At 40.9% G+C, this 18,059-nt stretch overlaps 1 protein-coding gene across 4 annotated transcripts in view; it reads left to right on the top strand.

Moving 5' to 3' along the window:
• The window catches only part of Ptc (protein patched), a 55,990-nt gene extending 38,104 nt beyond the window's left edge, over positions 1-17,886 (top strand). For 2 of the 4 annotated variants that reach the window (XM_083038716.1, XM_083038713.1), the window contains 10 exons: positions 5,349-5,538; positions 5,941-6,010; positions 8,210-8,307; positions 8,531-8,762; positions 11,719-12,126; positions 12,301-12,942; positions 13,214-14,410; positions 14,671-15,159; positions 15,311-15,434; positions 15,788-17,886. In XM_083038716.1, the coding sequence (XP_082894842.1) occupies positions 5,349-5,538; positions 5,941-6,010; positions 8,210-8,307; positions 8,531-8,762; positions 11,719-12,126; positions 12,301-12,942; positions 13,214-14,410; positions 14,671-15,159; positions 15,311-15,434; positions 15,788-15,927 (3,590 nt within the window). In that variant the 3' untranslated portion in view covers positions 15,928-17,886. The remainder of the gene's footprint in view (positions 1-5,348; positions 5,539-5,940; positions 6,011-8,209; positions 8,308-8,530; positions 8,763-11,718; positions 12,127-12,300; positions 12,943-13,213; positions 14,411-14,670; positions 15,160-15,310; positions 15,435-15,787) is intronic. The other 2 variants (XM_083038715.1, XM_083038714.1) reach the window with 2 other exon arrangements.
• The last annotated feature ends 173 nt before the right edge of the window (positions 17,887-18,059 follow it).

Here is an 18,059-nt window from a genome sequence, read left to right as displayed (position 1 = left end):
TTGAAAACGATCATAAATAGTCGGAATGTTTGGATTACGTGGTTCACCTTACATATGTACATATATGTATGTACGTGTAAAAATTCCCTGACATTTCTATTTGCGCGGTTACAGGAATGTAACAACTGCTATTCCCGTTTCTTATTATGTTGAACGTGTAGCTATAAAATGTATTTTTCTTATTTTCTTTCTGACGCAAGTAACTCGCATGGTTTGTAATTTTCTGCATTCGTCGATTACACATGGCATAAGAATTTTAAATACGATTAGCCCCGATTTTGTTTAATATTTTTACGCGCATTCCAAGCCATAAATTATTTCACAATGCACACATTGCAGATAAAAATATTAATATTTTTATATAAATTAAGCACATTTTTTAAGATGAGATAAACTGTAAAGTCCACATTTCAAGTAAATCGATAACGATTGTTATAAAGTATAATTAATGCAACTATTTTACATATAGTTTTCTAAAATAAATCTCTTTATCTGATAATTATATACTTCATCTTTATGTATTTCATCTGTACGTAAATCTAATTTTTTTCTAATAAATCTTAATTAACGCGTCTTATAAGTTACGGGGATCGTGTCTTGTTCGAGTTCCTTTTCGCCGATATTCGAGTACGGAATTTCGTTACACAGGAAACGAGAAATTGTACGACTGAGAGGAGGAGCAGTTCATTAATCTCCCAAAAAGGAAAGCGGGCGGACCCGCTCTTCTCGCGTATGCAGGAATTTCTAAGCATTTCCTCCGAGGAGGACTCGGCGGCAACAGCCAGCCGAGGCGTGTCGCAGGAACAAGGATCCCTAACGAGGCTGTGGCCACGTGGTTCTTACGTTTTCACACGCCATAAAGCTGTCCGCACTTGCGCGCCGACCGGAGATGAATAGATCCGACTCTGTGATGCGCGTTGAACCACGATCGACCGATCTGGAATATATGTAATTGAGATAATGGCAACGCGGAGAGTATTTCAAGGTCGGGGATGGCATTTCATCTTCGTCTCTTACATTAAAAATTCTTAATTCTCGTGGTTTTTCAACATTGCACACAGGAATTGTTTTCATGCGAACTTCTGCCCCTTTTTGAGTCTTCGAAAAATCTTAATATAATACATGGAATATATAAACAACCGCAAATAAATCAACAGCTAATTGTACATGTTAATCAACGATATATATCTTGCGAAAGTTTCAGTTTTCGATACGTTTTCAAGTGTTATTAAAATAAATGAGGCAGATAAATCTTGTTCGTGCGTAAAAATCTTGCAAATTATTAAAATTGCTAATTGAACGGATGATTGATTCCGGCGACATCGATTTAAGCTAATTAGCGTTTAAACGTGTAGACAAGACAAGAGTGCGAGATGAGAAAGGAAAAGCTTTCAAAGTATACATTTATAAACGAAGGGGGAATCTGGGTGCACCTGCTTCCCTTCTCTTCAAGAGACACGGATGACGGTGCTCTCGTTTTCCTCTTCCTGAAGAACTTTCGAAACCTCTTCGATCCCGCAGTGGGGTCGAGCTGGGAATCGTTATTCCCAGTCTAATAGAGCTCTTTCCCGGACGGCAATTGGAAGATGCGATCGTTAGGCTCCACGATATCGCATTAACGTCGATGACTGACCCCCGATCTGACCCTGAAAGAGAAAGAGAAAGAGAGAACAGACTGTGACCCCCAGGATTTGTGCCGCGCTGCGAAAGAGAATAAAGGGAGGACGTCGCGGGAAATCGGAACGCTGTCACGCACCCGCGATGTTCCTTTCCTCTCCCTTCCTATCCCTTTCCGTTCTCCGGGATACGGGAAGTTTGCGGAAACAATAGGAGAGGAATGGTGAATGAGAGGCGCGCCGATAGAGCTGAAAGACGGCGCGGCCATTCAAGAGTGCCCCGGAGCGAGCGGGACCGATGCGCGCAGAGAGGCCGCAATCACGGTAGCCGGAAGGGTGCAGATAGACGGGATGGGAAGAACGCGGTTTGCCGCTCGTCCCCCTTTCTCCCCCTGCCCCTTTGCTACTTTCCCGTGAACGAGACAGGGACAGAGAAATAATTACAGAGACGTCTCGTCGATAAATCAAGCCCGGTCTCTCTTTCTCTTTCTCTCTCTCTCTCTCTCTCTCTCTCTCTCTCTCTCTCTCTCTCTCTCTCTCTCTCTCTCTCTCTCTCTCTCTCTCTCTCTCTCTCTCTCTCTCTCTCTCTCTCTCTCTCTCTCTCTCCCTCCCTCCCTCCCTCCCTCCCCCTCTTCTCGTTTTGTCTCTCTTTCTCTTCCTCTCTCCCTGCGTGCTAGTCTCCCTTCTCTAAGCGTCTCCGTCGATGCTGTCCTTTTTCATTATCTCTCTCCCTCTTTCTTTTTGTCTCTCCTCTTTCTTCCCGGCTTTCCACCGTTAAGCCACGTTTCTTGCTTCGTAGAGCAGAGTAGTGTCTTTATTACGCTCGGTGCTCGGCCGCATTCTACAGGCTGACTCACAAACTCACGAGCTTGCTCTGTCATCGCCGGTAGTTACGTCACGAAAGTTGTCACGCGAGTGACGGACTATTAAAATGATCGAAATATTTGTCGTACATTAAACAGTAAAGATTCATTAGTTTTGCACGTAATCTTATTTGTCAAATAAAACTGAAAATAAAATTATGCAGCTTCGAAGTAATTTCTAATCGAAATCATCAATTTTGATAGGATTTTTAGGAAGTAATGCTCTTGGAGAGAGATGTGACTTTCCTTTGAAGAAACTTTGAATTGTTATTATTATCTAAAATAAAATTTAAAAAGAACGAGTCACCTTTGACATCAACTTATTATTTAACAATTTTCATCTAAAACATGAGGGCGAATGACGAATCGAAAAAACAAATTCCGCTAAAATGCATGATTTTAAGAAAAATAAATTTTTTTTCGACATATGCACCATGACCAAAAAATTACCATTATTATGATTGAAAAAATGTAATAGTTCACGGACAATTTGTAGAATTTTCAGACCGTAAATAATCGAAAGCTGAAGGAAATTAAACCGGAGATCCGTTTTCTTTCCAGTACCCTTATTACCTTCTCCATGGAGGACGAAGGGTATTCGAGAGCTCTTCCGCCGGATGTAAACAAGATGAAAGAAAATCTCAAAATTTCGTAATCGGTACTTATCTTTTTCTTCAGTATTTTCGAGATATTTTACTGCTATTTTGTGAACAATATCGAATTGCTTCCAACTTTGTGTATAATATGAAATTATACAAAATTTTTGCTCTACTTAGTATTTTATTATAGCTATTGTTATATTAATTTAATATAATTTTTACTTTGATTTTCTTAGATAATTTTTTCTTTTCGCTAATTCGAATCAATTATAATATATTTTATTTTTAATTTAATGTGTGTTCACATATGTAATTTCTTTTTTAACAACAAATTAAAATAATTTCGAAGAAGAATTGTTGCACATCCTTCAAAATTACAATATCATCGCACAATACGCCTCTTATTATTTTAACAAATCAAATAAACTAATGTTCATAAAATAATGTTCATCATCAGCGAAATCAAATATATTTCTCACGTTGTTCAAAAAAGTAACTCATTTCTATCTCTTTTGTATATATTCTGTAATTTTTTGACATATATTTTCTCCCGATCGCGCACATGTTTGAATCAATCGATTTCCAATCATCCTGGACAGTGAGAGAAAAGTGCACAGAGAGAATTTACTCTGAAAATCATGATAATCGTGGGACAATATATGGTATGGAAAGAATTTTATGAGAATTTCTCTGATTAATATTTATCACAATAAAAATAATATCTATCACAGTAAAATATAAAACATGTTTGATTAATTTTACTAAACTGCATAATAAATATTAATCAGAGAAATTCTCATAAAATTCTTTCCCTATCACATTGTCCCACGATTACCATGATTTTCAGGGTAAATTCTCTCTGTTTGTAACCGGGAAACTTTTGTCGCCCCGTATAGGAACTTGGCGTCTTCCGCGACGAGATGTGGATTTCCGCGGGGATCACCGTTTGAGAACCACTTTCGCGCGGCGAGCAGTACGGGTGGTCCACGGCGACCGCGTCGTGGCGGAACGAGCAAATACGCCGTCGGCATTTTTGACGGTGAAATCTGACTAGGTGGGATACCAGGGTACTCCGCGCCCGCGCGCAACGGCCATCATCCTCGTGTGCCCCCTCGTCCTCGTCCATTACTACTGCTCATATATATACGGTGTATAACTCCTTTAAATCGCACAGAGCGTCGTCGTTCTCCGTAAAAAACGGACCACTCTCCGCGGCTTCTTGTGTCTCTCTCTTCAGCTTCTTCAAATCGCTTATAAAAAGTGAGAAAAAAACAAGACGAAGAGAGAGGAGATCCATGCTGTGGATCTCTCGATGCTACATGCGCGCTCGTACTTTTGAGGGAAAATAACATCTCTCCCGACGTCGACCTTTCTTTGAAACCACTCGAATCTCTTTCGAGAATCTTTTCTTTTTTTTTTTTTTTCGTTTCGAAAGAAGAGCGGCTGTGAGATACCATCAAACACGAGAGCGCTCCGATATATTTTTTCTTCTTCTAAAGTTAAAACTCCCTTCCTGTTATTCCGGAAGTTTCTCTCCGGAGAGGATCGTTAGAAGCGAAGAATCGTATTTTCTTTTTTTTCTCGCCCTATACGTTGGATTAGTTTCACGTTACTTATTTCTTCGTTATTTTACCGTACATGCTGGTATTCGGTTCGGATGTAATGAAAGCGACCTGTAATCGCGTACGCGGGAAAAACAATGAGCCACCGAGTGGCGGGGATGATCTATGGCAGTCGATTGCGCGAATCCGTCTCCTCCTCCTTCGGACCGCTATTTTCACGACCGTTTTCTGGGAATGTTTTATTAGTAGACTGCCAGGAATTTTTGCGTCAGTACAAAGACGCGGGTATGTTACGACACCGTCTCTCGGCCGATGTTTCTCTTCGGAGAACTGCGCTGGCCGCAAACATCGTCCGCTGGAAGGCTTCTAAAGGAACTAAAGGGACACGTGAATTTCGTGACACTTTCCTCCTCCCCTCCTCTTCCTTTTAATCTTCTCGTAAAAAGCCCAAGATGAATCGCTAATCTCGTTCTCAAAAAGAATCCACCAATAAAGGGTGACTGTTAGTGTTTCAAGGAAAAAAAATATTCGTCAAATAACTTGAAAAAAGAATGCTAAAGGAAATGCATCGTATTGCGACACAGAGGAAGAATTCATATAAATCACCGCTCAGTATAAAGCTCTTGTCGATGTGTGTAATATTGATTAATTTCCCGAGACGAGTGCAAAATTGCAATCCTTGAATGAATTCGCTTTGCTTGCTCGCAGAAGGTGGAAGGCTAGAAAGGGAGCTGACCTACGCCTCGGAGGCCCTCGGCGAGGCTGCCCCCTCGACGCACCAACTCATCATCCAGACGCCGAAGCACTCCGGAGTGAATATCCTGCATGCGGCCGCGCTCAAGGAACACTTGGCCGTCTTAAAGGCTGCGACGCAAGTTACCGTGCACCTGTTCGATATGTGAGTCCTCTTCTGCTCTCGCATTTTCTTTACACGAAAAGGGAGAGCATCTTGATTCGAGAACCGAATTAATTAGAGGGAGAGATATGCTAGATTATTCGGCGGCATAATTAATCTCCACACGAAAGAGATTGTGATGTTTGCGCAAGATACTGACATCATTATCAGTGATATAATTAAATATAATTATTAATAATTATAATTATATTTAATAATTAATTCATTTAGCATCAGTTATTCGTTAATGATCATTTTTTATGTACAGATCGTTTCACAAATGTACACTGATAAGGTTTTAAATTTTCGCTTATAATTTGTTTGTAATCGCCGCGATCTTATTTCTATCCAAACTTGAAGCGAAACGAAGTCGCACGCTAATGTACGTGTGTGTGTCATTTGTAGCACGTGGAGGCTGAAGGACTTGTGTTACGCGCCGAGCATACCCAACTTCGACCTGCACTACATCGACCAGGTAATTCATACGAGCGTGTATACACGACGCATACGCGCGCATGTGTAGCATGAATGGCGCGCGCGCGAACGCGTGTTTACGCACCGTCTCGTCTCTCGGCTCGGGATCCCCATTAGACCCCTAGCGAAGGCGCACGTGACACGTACGTGACGTGTATCCGTTAATAAAGTATCAATATAGCTGTTGTTAAGAAATGGCGACATTGAAATCTTCGAGCGCGAATGAAAAAGGAAGAACATTTACCGTCTCGTGTTATCTTGTATTACGATTTTTAATTATATTAGCTCGAATCTTGATTCGTAATACAAACCTTGATAGAATTTCTGTCACGATTGATTACGATACATTATTACGGATAAGAATTGACGCGATCTTGCATTTCATTTTTCTTGGAGAAAAATCCCGATTTAAAATTCGCGACGGCTTCGAAATATAAGATATGTGCACGTTTTCGCATTGCTTCACACGCGACTAACGAGTGAACGCGTTGAAGAGAACCGCGGTGAAGGCATTTCGAGGGGAAAAACTTGAGTCTCGAGATTTCATCACGAACGCACCGATGTCTCGCTTCCGGGACATTATAAACGTGTTTCGCGAGAGAAAGAGAGAGACTGCTTTCTTATGCACCGCCGAAACTCTCGTCTACGAGAGAAAGAGAGAGAGAGAGAGAATTCTTCCTATCAACATGTGACAACGCGATACATATTAATTTTACTTCTGGCTAGTGAAATAAAAATTTAATTCTAGGAACTCTTGCGAGAGAGATTTTCGTTGCAGGACAGGCCACAATATAATCTGCGAGATTCAAAGAAGCGCTCAAAAGCTGTTGTTGTGTTTTTCTTTCTTTTTGTCAACAATAACAAAAAAATAAGCGAAAGAAAGGATGATTTTTCTCCGTATAGAGCGGTAAACAAAATCCGATCCTACTAATATCTCCGACTCCGACATTAACGGTCGTCGCACGGTTTTTCTGGGTACTAGGCCATTACGAGGGCCCACCTCTGGGTTCCAGGAAACTCGAATAGGGCGGTCCGCGTTCTTTCGTAACCCTCGCGCGTCTTACATCCGACGACGGCGCGCGGGATAAGATCATCTTGGATTACACCTTGTATCTAAGCGCTGTTTAAACAGCTCGCGTTTCCTGAATGACGCTCGAGAAGCAATCTTCGCCAAACTCGTAATTTGCATTCATTTGCAACAACGATCTGCTGCCCCCCTCCCCTCCCCTTTCTTTTGCATCAATTCATCCGACGATTCGATTACCTTTTATCTTTCGGTTGTGTTTTTCTTTTTCGCGAAGCGAGCCCAATTGAATCGAATTGAATCGCAAATTTATCCCGCGTATCTCCCGTGCAATTTACACGTCAATTATATTTTATATGCACGACATTATCCTTTATCGCTTTTACGTCTGTCCTAATTAAAATAATTAGAACGAATGTTGTCATTGTGTGCTAATAATAATTGTGCAATAATATATATAATAATTATTTTAGGTATCATTGTTATTTAAATAAAAATTAAATATCTTTTATAAGTATATTATATTATTTAAATTAAATTTAAAATAAGCTCGGTAATCAAATCCCTGTAGAGATACATTATATACAAATCATATAGACACAGAATTCGTACATGATGACAAGATTTGTATACTGCACGTACGCTTCTCTCCCTCTCTCTCTTTCTCTCTCTATCCGAATACAAATCCGCTTATGCGTATGCAAGTACTACGCGTGGACATTAAAGCGCCGTATCGGTTGCATACGCGTGGGGCAAGGTTGCGAAGGGCACAGGACAAGGGAACGAGCAATTAGCGTTGAATAATGGCGCCGGCGTCCCGCTACGATACCGTGTCAGATGCGGTTCGAGTCATTCCACGCGAAAAAGATCGCCAACTTCTCGGAACGGAGAAAGTGAACTTCCCTCCCCTGGATCAATTCAATCAACTTGAAATGCAAGAAATTCCAGAAAACTATAACTAGACATAGCTGCATCTTTAATTATTTTATATATAATATAATAATATGTTAAATATTATAAATAATATATTATTATATATATGTATATAAAATTTACTATTAGGTAATAATTAAAGATGCAGCTAATTTTTGATGAATAACGATACTAAAGTATGCTCCTATATTTGAGAGAGAAGAAAAGAAAAGACATTGACATCTTTTCATCTTGTATTTGCAGATCTTTGACAGTATTATACCTTGCGCCATCATGACACCCCTCGATTGTTTCTGGGAAGGTAGCAAACTCTTGGGCCCGGAATATCCCGTTCATATACCGTAAGTATATACAACAGTCAACTTTTCGATAGTTTACTTTTGTGATAAATGACAAAAAAAAAATTATTTTAAATATTTAGCCTTTTATTCGTATTTCTTAAATTTCTATTTTGACTTTTGACATATCAATATCAGTATTTAATCTAATTAGATGCGCATAAATCTAACAATAAGTCTCAAGCACACACACACAAAGCTAATGCCTGACGAAATCATCATTTAGATCTCTCTTTGACTTAAGCAGTGGAACGATGAACGAACCCGTCCAATGGACGAACCTTAATCCCTCCAGAATGTTGGACGAGATGAAGAAGTTGCAGTTCGCGTTCCCCTTTAAAGCACTCGAGGACTACATGAAGAGAGCCGGAATAACGAACGGCTATCAGAGCAAGCCTTGCTTCAATCCAGAGGATCCGGAATGCCCGGAAACCGCGCCTAACAAAAAATCCCAACAGGTAAGACCCGTCGACGTATTCGCTCAATCGCTAGAATCGCTCGATGATCCGATTGAACGATCTCTAAAAGTACCCCAAAAAAAATGTCTCGACGAGAATTTACGACGTTGTAACAAGTATGCGAGAGATGTACCGATCGTAAAAATATATACACAGTTTGTGTGGTAATGGGACGAGATTTGGGATGCAAGAAAAAGAAACACTCCGTGCTTTTAGCTAAAATTGTGAGCTGTAATTCGACAAACAAGCACGATGTTGAACAAAAAAACGAAAAAGAACGCCGTAACAAGATAATATAAAGACTGTCAACCGGCGGCATTCGTGCTTGCGACTCGCGTTGAGAATAACGAGTGAACGTTTGATATTCTGCAGCGAACACGACGATTGCGAATCGATGGTCGCTTTGATGTCCAAGCAGTAATCCCGCGGACATCGTCTACGATGAATATTTAACCGCACGTCTCTCTACGATCGAAATTTCTTTCGCGATATCATGTATTCGTCTCGTTTGCTCGCAAGAGTTTTTAGTTTTCAAGCGGTCGCTGATCTATTGTAATTTTCATTAATTCCGATATAATGTCATGGATCTATTTGTTTAATTTTCAACGCAAACTTGGACAAATAATAATGAAATAATTAAGTCGAGATCCAATCGCTTGTAATTTTTTCAAAATAATTAAGTTTGTAGTCTCCTAATAAGGGGGAAAAAATAATGCCTTTCTCAATTTAACGAATTCGTCATTCATGATGTGATTTTCGGGACGTTCGTCAGTAAATTAAGGGAGGGGGGGACTCGGTTTATAAATGAAAAGGCGATTCCATCGGCGCGAAACGGCCGATGAATATGCGAGTCGCGTGGGCCGCGACGCGGGGGAGGGAGGCACACGACGGCGGCCCCCCGTTCATTAAAATAATAAAATCGAGTGACGTGCGTCATTATTGCGCTACGCCGGTGGTCGCGAGAGCACCACGCCCGGCCCAGCAGGTCCCCTCCCGCCTCCTACCCCTATACACACACATACGCGCGCATCGCATTACGCGGCCGTCATTTCGGTGTCATTAACATACGCACCGGCCGGCGTGCTCCGACACGTGCACAACGTGAATCGCTACGGCAAAGTTACGTGTGTGCCCCACCCTTTTCCCTTCCCAGGTTCTCCCCCTCTTCTTTCTCTCTTTCTCTTTCTCTCCGTCCTCCTCGGACACACGTCTATTTCTATTTTCATAACGGATGTATGCGCGCTCTCGTACTTAAAGTAATTGCACTTAATGGTACCACCACGCGGTACGCATCGCGCGGCATGCATGCGCTCCGGAATATTTCGAGTGTAGCTGCAGGCGGGGCACGTTGATCGGATGTTTAAGTCAAGAACCGGCATCGGCGTATACACGGGGTGTCTCTTCGAAGACGATGCGTCGTCTCGTCTCTTCGACGTAATAACGCTGCGTATTTCCTCTCGCTAATTTAGCGTAAATCACGCAAATCAATCTTGCGATCAACGTCATTGATTAAATAACTGGTCAGTCTTCGTTTATCGATAATTTTAAAATTAATTATCTCAATGTGCGAGTTAAAAACTTGAGAAACACGCATCAACATTAGCCGCTGAATTAGAGATATCAGTGCATTCGTGCGCACGTTTCTCTCTCGAGCACGTCAGAAGACGCGTCCGGTAGAAGGTGTCACGAGCACGAGTAAAAAGCGCGAAAAGCGTGCCGATGACTCGACTACATTCTACACGCTTCTTCTTCTGGAATTACGTAACAGCGACCAGGTGTGAGGCAGTCGATTCGATTCGATTCGCAATGTGAGGACGATCGCGAGGCTTTATTTAGTATATTTGTCTTTGCTGTATGTATATGTCTCTCGTCTATATTATTTTTGATGCAATCGCGCGTCTCTAATTTGATTCCGACAACTGTTTCTGATCACATTAGCTTGTACCGATTGCATTCAATTAGCATTAAGTAAGTATTAAGATATATGCTCTTATGCATAAAGTGGCAAAAATCATAAATCATTGCTTAAAATTGTGAAAACTATTTGAAGAATTTAACATCTGTTTGTTTCGAGTTTGGTTTCTCGAGAAGAGTCTTTTTATCTTCAATAGCTTGTCAGTTCTAAGCCTAAAGATTATACGGATCGCGTTCTTGTGATTAAAATGGTTACGGTCACAAAATTTTTGTAGAGAGAAAAAAGTTCGATCGAAGCATCTCGAGTCAAGGAAAGAGAGACATCATCTGTGTATTTCTATATACACAATCGGGGAAGGAAAATCTCTGCTCCAAGATGCGTCCAGATACAGCGAATAATTCCGTTGTCGAGACTCTATTCTTTGTTGCGTTGCGCAGGGCAGGAGGACGCTCATCCGTTCTTGCATGATATAAAGGACAAGCTGTCCTGAGGCGGCTAGATCGCCCAAAGTCGCGGCTGGTATGCCCTTTTATAGGACTCTATAAAATCTCTCGCTGTGGGGTCCGACGGCACCCTGACTACCCTATAGGAAAGAACGTCGCTTGAATCGCGTCCCCTGTCTCCCTGCCCCTGTAATAATTTTTTACCGGAGGAATTCCTGGCGTGACTTGACACGATTCTACCTTCGCGGTCACGCTCGAGAAATTCATAGATGAAAAACAAAATGTTGCCGAAGGGCTCTCAAGGCGACGGATAGAAGAAGAAACGCGTTTTAATCACGTGTGCTTGAAATTGAAATCACGCATGAATGATCGAAACTTTATTTAAATCTTACATATTGTTTTTTTTAAATATTATTATATTGCGTATTTTTTCAAAATAGATATCTTATTTTTAGTTTGTTTTCGTTTGTAAAAATGACTGTTTCAAAAAGAATTATATTTTGAGTCTCTTTTTTTTCGTATAAAACTATGTCGAAATATTTAATTCCGCTCAAGGCGGCTTTTCTCGTTTTATGTAAAATGCTATTTTCTGTAACAGGTACCTGATGTAGGAGTCGAGTTGACAGGCGGCTGCTACGGATTCGCGGCCAAGTACATGCATTGGCCGGAAGAGCTGCTAATCGGCGGCGCCAGGCACAACAAGACGGGTCATTTGACTCGTGCAGCCGCATTGCAGACCGTAGTGCAGCTCATGGGCGAACGGGAATTGTACGACTTTCTGGCAAACACCTACAAAGTCCACCATATCGATTGGTCACAGGAAAAAGCAGCCCAGGTGCTAGAGACTTGGCAGAGAGCATTTAGCAACGAGGTGAAGAAGCAGGTGGACATGAACGTGTCGATGCCGTACAACATGAACGCCTTCAGTACGACCACCTTGAATGACATCCTTGGGAAATACAGCGAGGTGTCCGTCATGAAGATCGCGATCGGTGGCGCGCTTATGGTTAGAAATCAAACTCTGTAATTGAATAATTATATAATTATTATATTTGTGATATATCATGAATCTTAAAGATACTCACCAGCACTCGTTTTAATTAACTACTTCCTATTAGTTAACTTATTTATTTATATTTAATATACACGCACATTCACAAATACCATTTTATTCTTCCAGTTACTATATTCCGGGATAGCTCTCCTTCGTTGGAAGGATCCAGTGCGCTCGCAGTCCGGAGTAGGAATAGCCGGCGTGATGCTGATTTGCGCTACGGTAGCCGCAGGATTGGGCTTCTGCGCGCTTCTGGGTATTCCGTTTAACGCCACTACGACGCAGATAGTGCCGTTTCTCGCACTCGGTCTGGGCGTACACGACATGTTCCTGCTGACGCACACGTACGCCGAGCTGTCGGTGAACGAGGTGCCCAGCGGCGAGCAAACGGGAGTCGTTCTCAAACGAACCGGTCTGTCGGTGCTGCTGACGGGTCTCAGCAATGTTTCCGCCTTCTTCGCCGCGGCGATCATCCCGATCCCGGCCCTCAGAACGTTCTGTCTGCAAACCGGTATCTTGCTGCTGTTCAATTTGGCCGCTATGCTGCTCATCTTCCCCGCGATGGTCAGTCTGGATCTGCGACGTAGGCGCTCAGGCAGGAAAGACATTCTCTGCTGCTGCTTACCGGCAATGCCCAATCTCAAGAACAAATACTCGATGAAGAGTAACGGCACGGTCAAGCAGATGGTCACCAGGGCGATCCCGCCTGAAAGACGAGAGACTTGTACTCAGATCCTAACATCGCACAACACGCAAAACGAATCCTGGGTATGAAATGACATACATGTATGCATATTATGTGTGTATACTGAATCTTATTTTATTTAAAGCGAACAGGATAAATGTATTTTAACGTATAAAATTAATAAAAATTGAAAATTTAATTTAATAAACGATTACCACGTGTTAATACAAGAAAATAAAAAAAACTTGCTTTTAAAATAAAACAATAGAAAAATGATAATGTTATATCTTACGTATTTACATTAAATTTAAATTACGGAGCTTTGTCTGTAAATAAATTCCTTTATTATTGCAGATAGGTGGACATATCGACGTAGAGCTGGAAAAGCAGTGCACTGAGGAGGATGCTTTGACTGGCTGTTCTCAGGATGACTGCTTGAGTTTCTCCCTGACACAGCTCGCGGCCCGGCATTATGCACCCTTCATCAGCCGACCTGCCACCAAGGTGGTCGGCATGATAGTTTTGATCATCATACTGGCCGGCAGCATATTGGAAGCGAAGCGCGTACGCGATGGTTTGGACTTGACCGATCTGGTGCCGCAGAACTCGAACGAGCATGCATTTTTGGCCTCCCAGGCGAAGCACTTTGGCTTCTACAATATGTATGCGATCACCGAACGAGACTTTGAATACCCGAACAATCAACGGCTGTTGTACGAGTATCACGACGCTTTTGTGCGGATCAAAAACGTCATCAAGAATGACAACGGCGGACTGTCCGAGTTCTGGCTCGGTATGTTCCGTGATTGGCTGAAAAATCTACAAGCAGCGTTCGACAAGGATTATAACAACAGTTGCATCACTCAGGAGAGGTGGTATAAGAATGCGAGCGACGAAGCAATTCTGGCATATAAGCTACTTGTGCAGACCGGCTATGTGGACAATCCAATCGACAAGACGTTGATTACTCAAGTGCGATTGGTCGATTCGGAAGGTATCATCAATCCTCGCGCCTTCTACAACTACCTGAGCGCTTGGGCGTCCAATGACGCGCTTGCCTACGGTGCCTCGCAGGCGAATCTGCGACCTGAGCCGCGTCAGTGGATTTATACCAACGATCATGAGCTGAAAATCCCAAAGAGCATGCCGCTCACTTATGCGCAAATGCCGTTCTATCTGCACAAGCTCACCGATACGCAGGAGATCACAGAATTGATCGGTAGCATCCGGAAACTGTGCAAAAGATTCGAGGAGCGCGGCCTGCCAAATTTTCCATCCGGCCTACCGTTTCTCTTCTGGGAACAATACATGGATCTGAGGAGCTGCTTGGGAATCGCCCTTCTGGCCGCTTTGATCACGAGCATCATCGTCGTTGGGGTATTGTTGCTGAATATGTGGGCCACCCTGCTGGTCGGCACTTCGCTAGGCGCCGTCGTTCTGCAGTTGTTGGGCATCATGGGTCTATTTGACATCAAGCTGAGTGCCGTGCCCGCCGTACTGCTGGTAATCAGCGTCGGCATCACCGTTCACTTCACGGTGCACATTTGCTTGGTAAGTGTAATTTAACTATAATTTAAAGTTTCCTCATATTAGTGTTATAATATTTTCTAAACTGAACTTTTTTTATGCTTCTCTTTCTGGTTCCTCATTTCATATTGAATTATGATACAAGTAAAAAATCGTACAATTTTTTTTAAGATTTAAAATAAATAATCAATGTGTCCTTTACGATCACATTACCTGATACATGCCAATATCTTTATATTTTATCGACCGTGCGCTTCTATTAATATTACCTGAATCTTTTTCAGAGTTTCGTCACTAGTGTGGGCAGTAGAGATCGCAGAATGCGCTTAGCTCTGGAGCATATGTACGCTCCTATCGTCCACGGCGCGCTCACCATGCTGCTCGCCGTGGTGATGCTTGCCTTCTCCGAATTTGACTTTATAGTCAAATATTTCTTCTTGATACTGTTATGCATGATCGGCGTCGGCTTCATAAATGGCGTCTTCTTCTTCCCGATTCTGCTGTCTCTAATCGGCCCGTCAGCAGAAGTGATCCCGAACGATCATCCGGATCGTATATCTACACCGACACCACCGGCGTCGCCCATTGTGAGAAGATCCAAGCCTCCCGCGCCGCCCAGGAGGTCTCACAAGATCGAGAATGCCAGGTTGCACGCCGAACCGTCACTCACAACCATCACGGAAGAGCCTAACTCGTGGCATAGCACGCAGGAGTCTTGCATCATCGTTCAACCGGAAGTCAAGGTGGAAACCACGTCCACATGCGGCAATCAGGTGCGTGAAAAAGTTGTTACAACAATAGATACTCGCGATCGATCAATCAGCATGGAAGCGTATCTTCCCTAATAATAATGAAGTGTAATTTGTCGCGCATCCTCTCCGAGCATGACTAACGAGCGTGTTCTCCTGTCACTTTGACTAACAGAACTGTAGCGGATCGGACACGAGCGGGTCTAGTCGAACGTCACCGGTTCCGTCCACTTCACACATCACCACTAAGGTCACCGCAACGGCGAACATCAAGGTCGAGCTTCACAGACCGTTAACCAGTGAGTATAAATAATTTAAAAGTTCTCTAATGTTATTTAAAAGTGCCGTTTTTACCCGATGTTTAAACTAACTTAAAATGCCTTTTTTTTTTTTTTTTTTACTAACAATTGCGACCAGGTACTATTGGAATTCGCTTTTGAATAACTTTGATCTAATTTTTTTTTATTCAGGTCGATAATTTTAATAGCTCTTCTTAGAAAAGTCTCATACTTTCTTTGAAAATTAGAATAAAATCGCACATTGCTAAAACATAACATCATACATTGCAAGACTCTGAAAGAGGATTTTATAATAGCTTTGCAAGTCAATGTATCATGATAAAGCATGCTTATTTTTGACAAAATTATCATAGGTGGAGTGGATCGTAGTGAAAAATGCCGGCACACTGGCACCGGTAGTCGATGGAGCGCGCGCTGCAGTGCGAACATTAATGCTGGGGAGTCTTCCGGCTCCAGTTCGGAGCCGGATTCAGACTCTAACCCAAAACATTGACAACAAGAACCGGGGAGACCAGCAGCTGCTGCTCAAGTACCACGCAAAGCGGGAAAATACAGAAGGCTGACTAGGATAGATTAATAATTTTTCCATCTTCTCTTTCTCTTTTCTTTCTCCGGCCTCGCCCCTTTCATCCATTTCTCTCTCTTTCTACCCTCTCTCTCTCGAATGAGTAATACAATATGCATGTTTGTCTTACTCAAACTTTAAAAACGAAAGTATTACAACGCACAATTGTATTTTTATAATGTATGTAAGTTCTTTTTGGAAAACATTAATATCTCGTGTTTAATACTTTTTATACCGAATTTTTTTTAAATGAAAGACAAAAGTATAAGAAGCAAAATTGTATTGACAATTAAATACAATATAATACAATTTAATTAGCATTTTTAGAGCATCAGGATCCATATTTATATTCTATACGTATATTATAAATATACAAATTGCTATAATGGTTTTAAGTAAATTATACTAAAGTTTTTAATCAAGAGATATCATAGACATATATATATATAGATCGAATATTGATGATGTAATCTGAAGAATTCTGTCTCTTTCTAACAAAAGATTGTTCAGGCATGAATGAGACGAAATTTTTTTGATTCTTGATTACTCTCTCATCTTTTTCATTTTCTTTCCTTTTTTTATCTCACTCTCATCAGCAAAACTGAATGTAGGACTTTCACTCGATCTATATGTATTGTGCCTATGTGTGTGCGCAAAATTAAACTTTAAGCAATATAAAATGAAACGGCATGTTATTCGAATATTTCAACAGCATTAAATGTGTGATAGTATTATCGATGACAATAATGCGCGTACAATTTTAATAAATAAATTCACTAGACTATTTTAGATAAAAATTTATTAAATTAATTTGCGCCGGGAGATAAGAGGGTGGTTTGGATCATATACTATCGATAAAAACGCATTGCGCGATTCTGTCTAGATAGTATATGACAGTATCTGTTCTGTCTGTTTAGTAAATGAAAAGCACCGATGTAGGTAACATTTACAAAACACATACCTTAATTGAGAGAGAGAGCAAACTAAACTATATATATCTGTATTATTACAGATATTTTTAATTAGAAAAATTAAGGATTTATGCCGTTAGAGAATATGCGATGTTTTTCAAATATAATTGCGGAATCAAATGTTTTGCGGAGACAAATTGCCTCATCGAGAAGTGCGACGGAATTTTCCGATATTACTATTTATTTTTTCTATATTAATGATATATATGTATATGTATACGTAATGCGCAGTATGTATGTGACTACGAGCGATATACCGAATCTCTGTGTGTGAGATTACCTATTTATTATTTATTTTTATAATAATAATATTCCTCGACGTTTTTTTTTCGCACGCGGATATGCGTGTGCGAAGCGGTGCTTGTACGATTTCGCGCACGAATCTGTTGACTTGTAAAAATACTTTTATTTATATCTTATATAAGCGAGATTGTAATAATACACGTTGCAAATACGCGACGTGTACAATGACGGTACTTAATTTAACGGAGTATCCTATTCCTATTCTGATTCATACCTCTAATGTGTTGTATAAATCTGTGTAATATATACATATATATAGTACCGGTGACCAATAGTCACGCATATATGCGGCACGCAAAGTCGTCACGTAAATGTGTGACACACGCATGAAATTATGTACAATATATTAAGCGAGAAGTATTTCTTTACGTCAAGTCAATTTTTGTATACATATGCGAGTATTCGAGATGTGTATTTAAAACGGCCTGCGAGACGGCTTTTATATACTTTGTATAAAGTTGTATTTTATAAGTTCGCGGAAGGGAAAACAAATAGTCAATATACCTCTAATATACGTATAAATTGCACCATGACTATTACTACAAACATAGTAAGGATCTAATTATTTTTGATGTAACGAATTTTTTTTGTAACAGTGACCCTACTTGTACGATTTATAATCCAATTTTTGTAAATACAATAACATTGTAAGAAAGAAAGATTGTTTCTTAACTGACGTCATGATATCTGCTAATATTAAGATATAAAATTAAATAGTTTATTATATTATATTCAAACTATATTTTAGCTTACACTTTTCATAAACTCATAAAAAGTATCATTGAG

Source organism: Prenolepis imparis, unplaced genomic scaffold, assembly GCF_030444845.1.
Source record: "Prenolepis imparis isolate NDT839.2.m4 unplaced genomic scaffold, iyPreImpa1.0 SCAF_5, whole genome shotgun sequence".
Taxonomy (NCBI): Eukaryota; Metazoa; Arthropoda; class Insecta; order Hymenoptera; family Formicidae; genus Prenolepis; species Prenolepis imparis.
The sequence above is the reverse complement of the archived record's forward strand: the minus strand, read 5'-3'. Positions and strand labels throughout refer to the sequence as shown.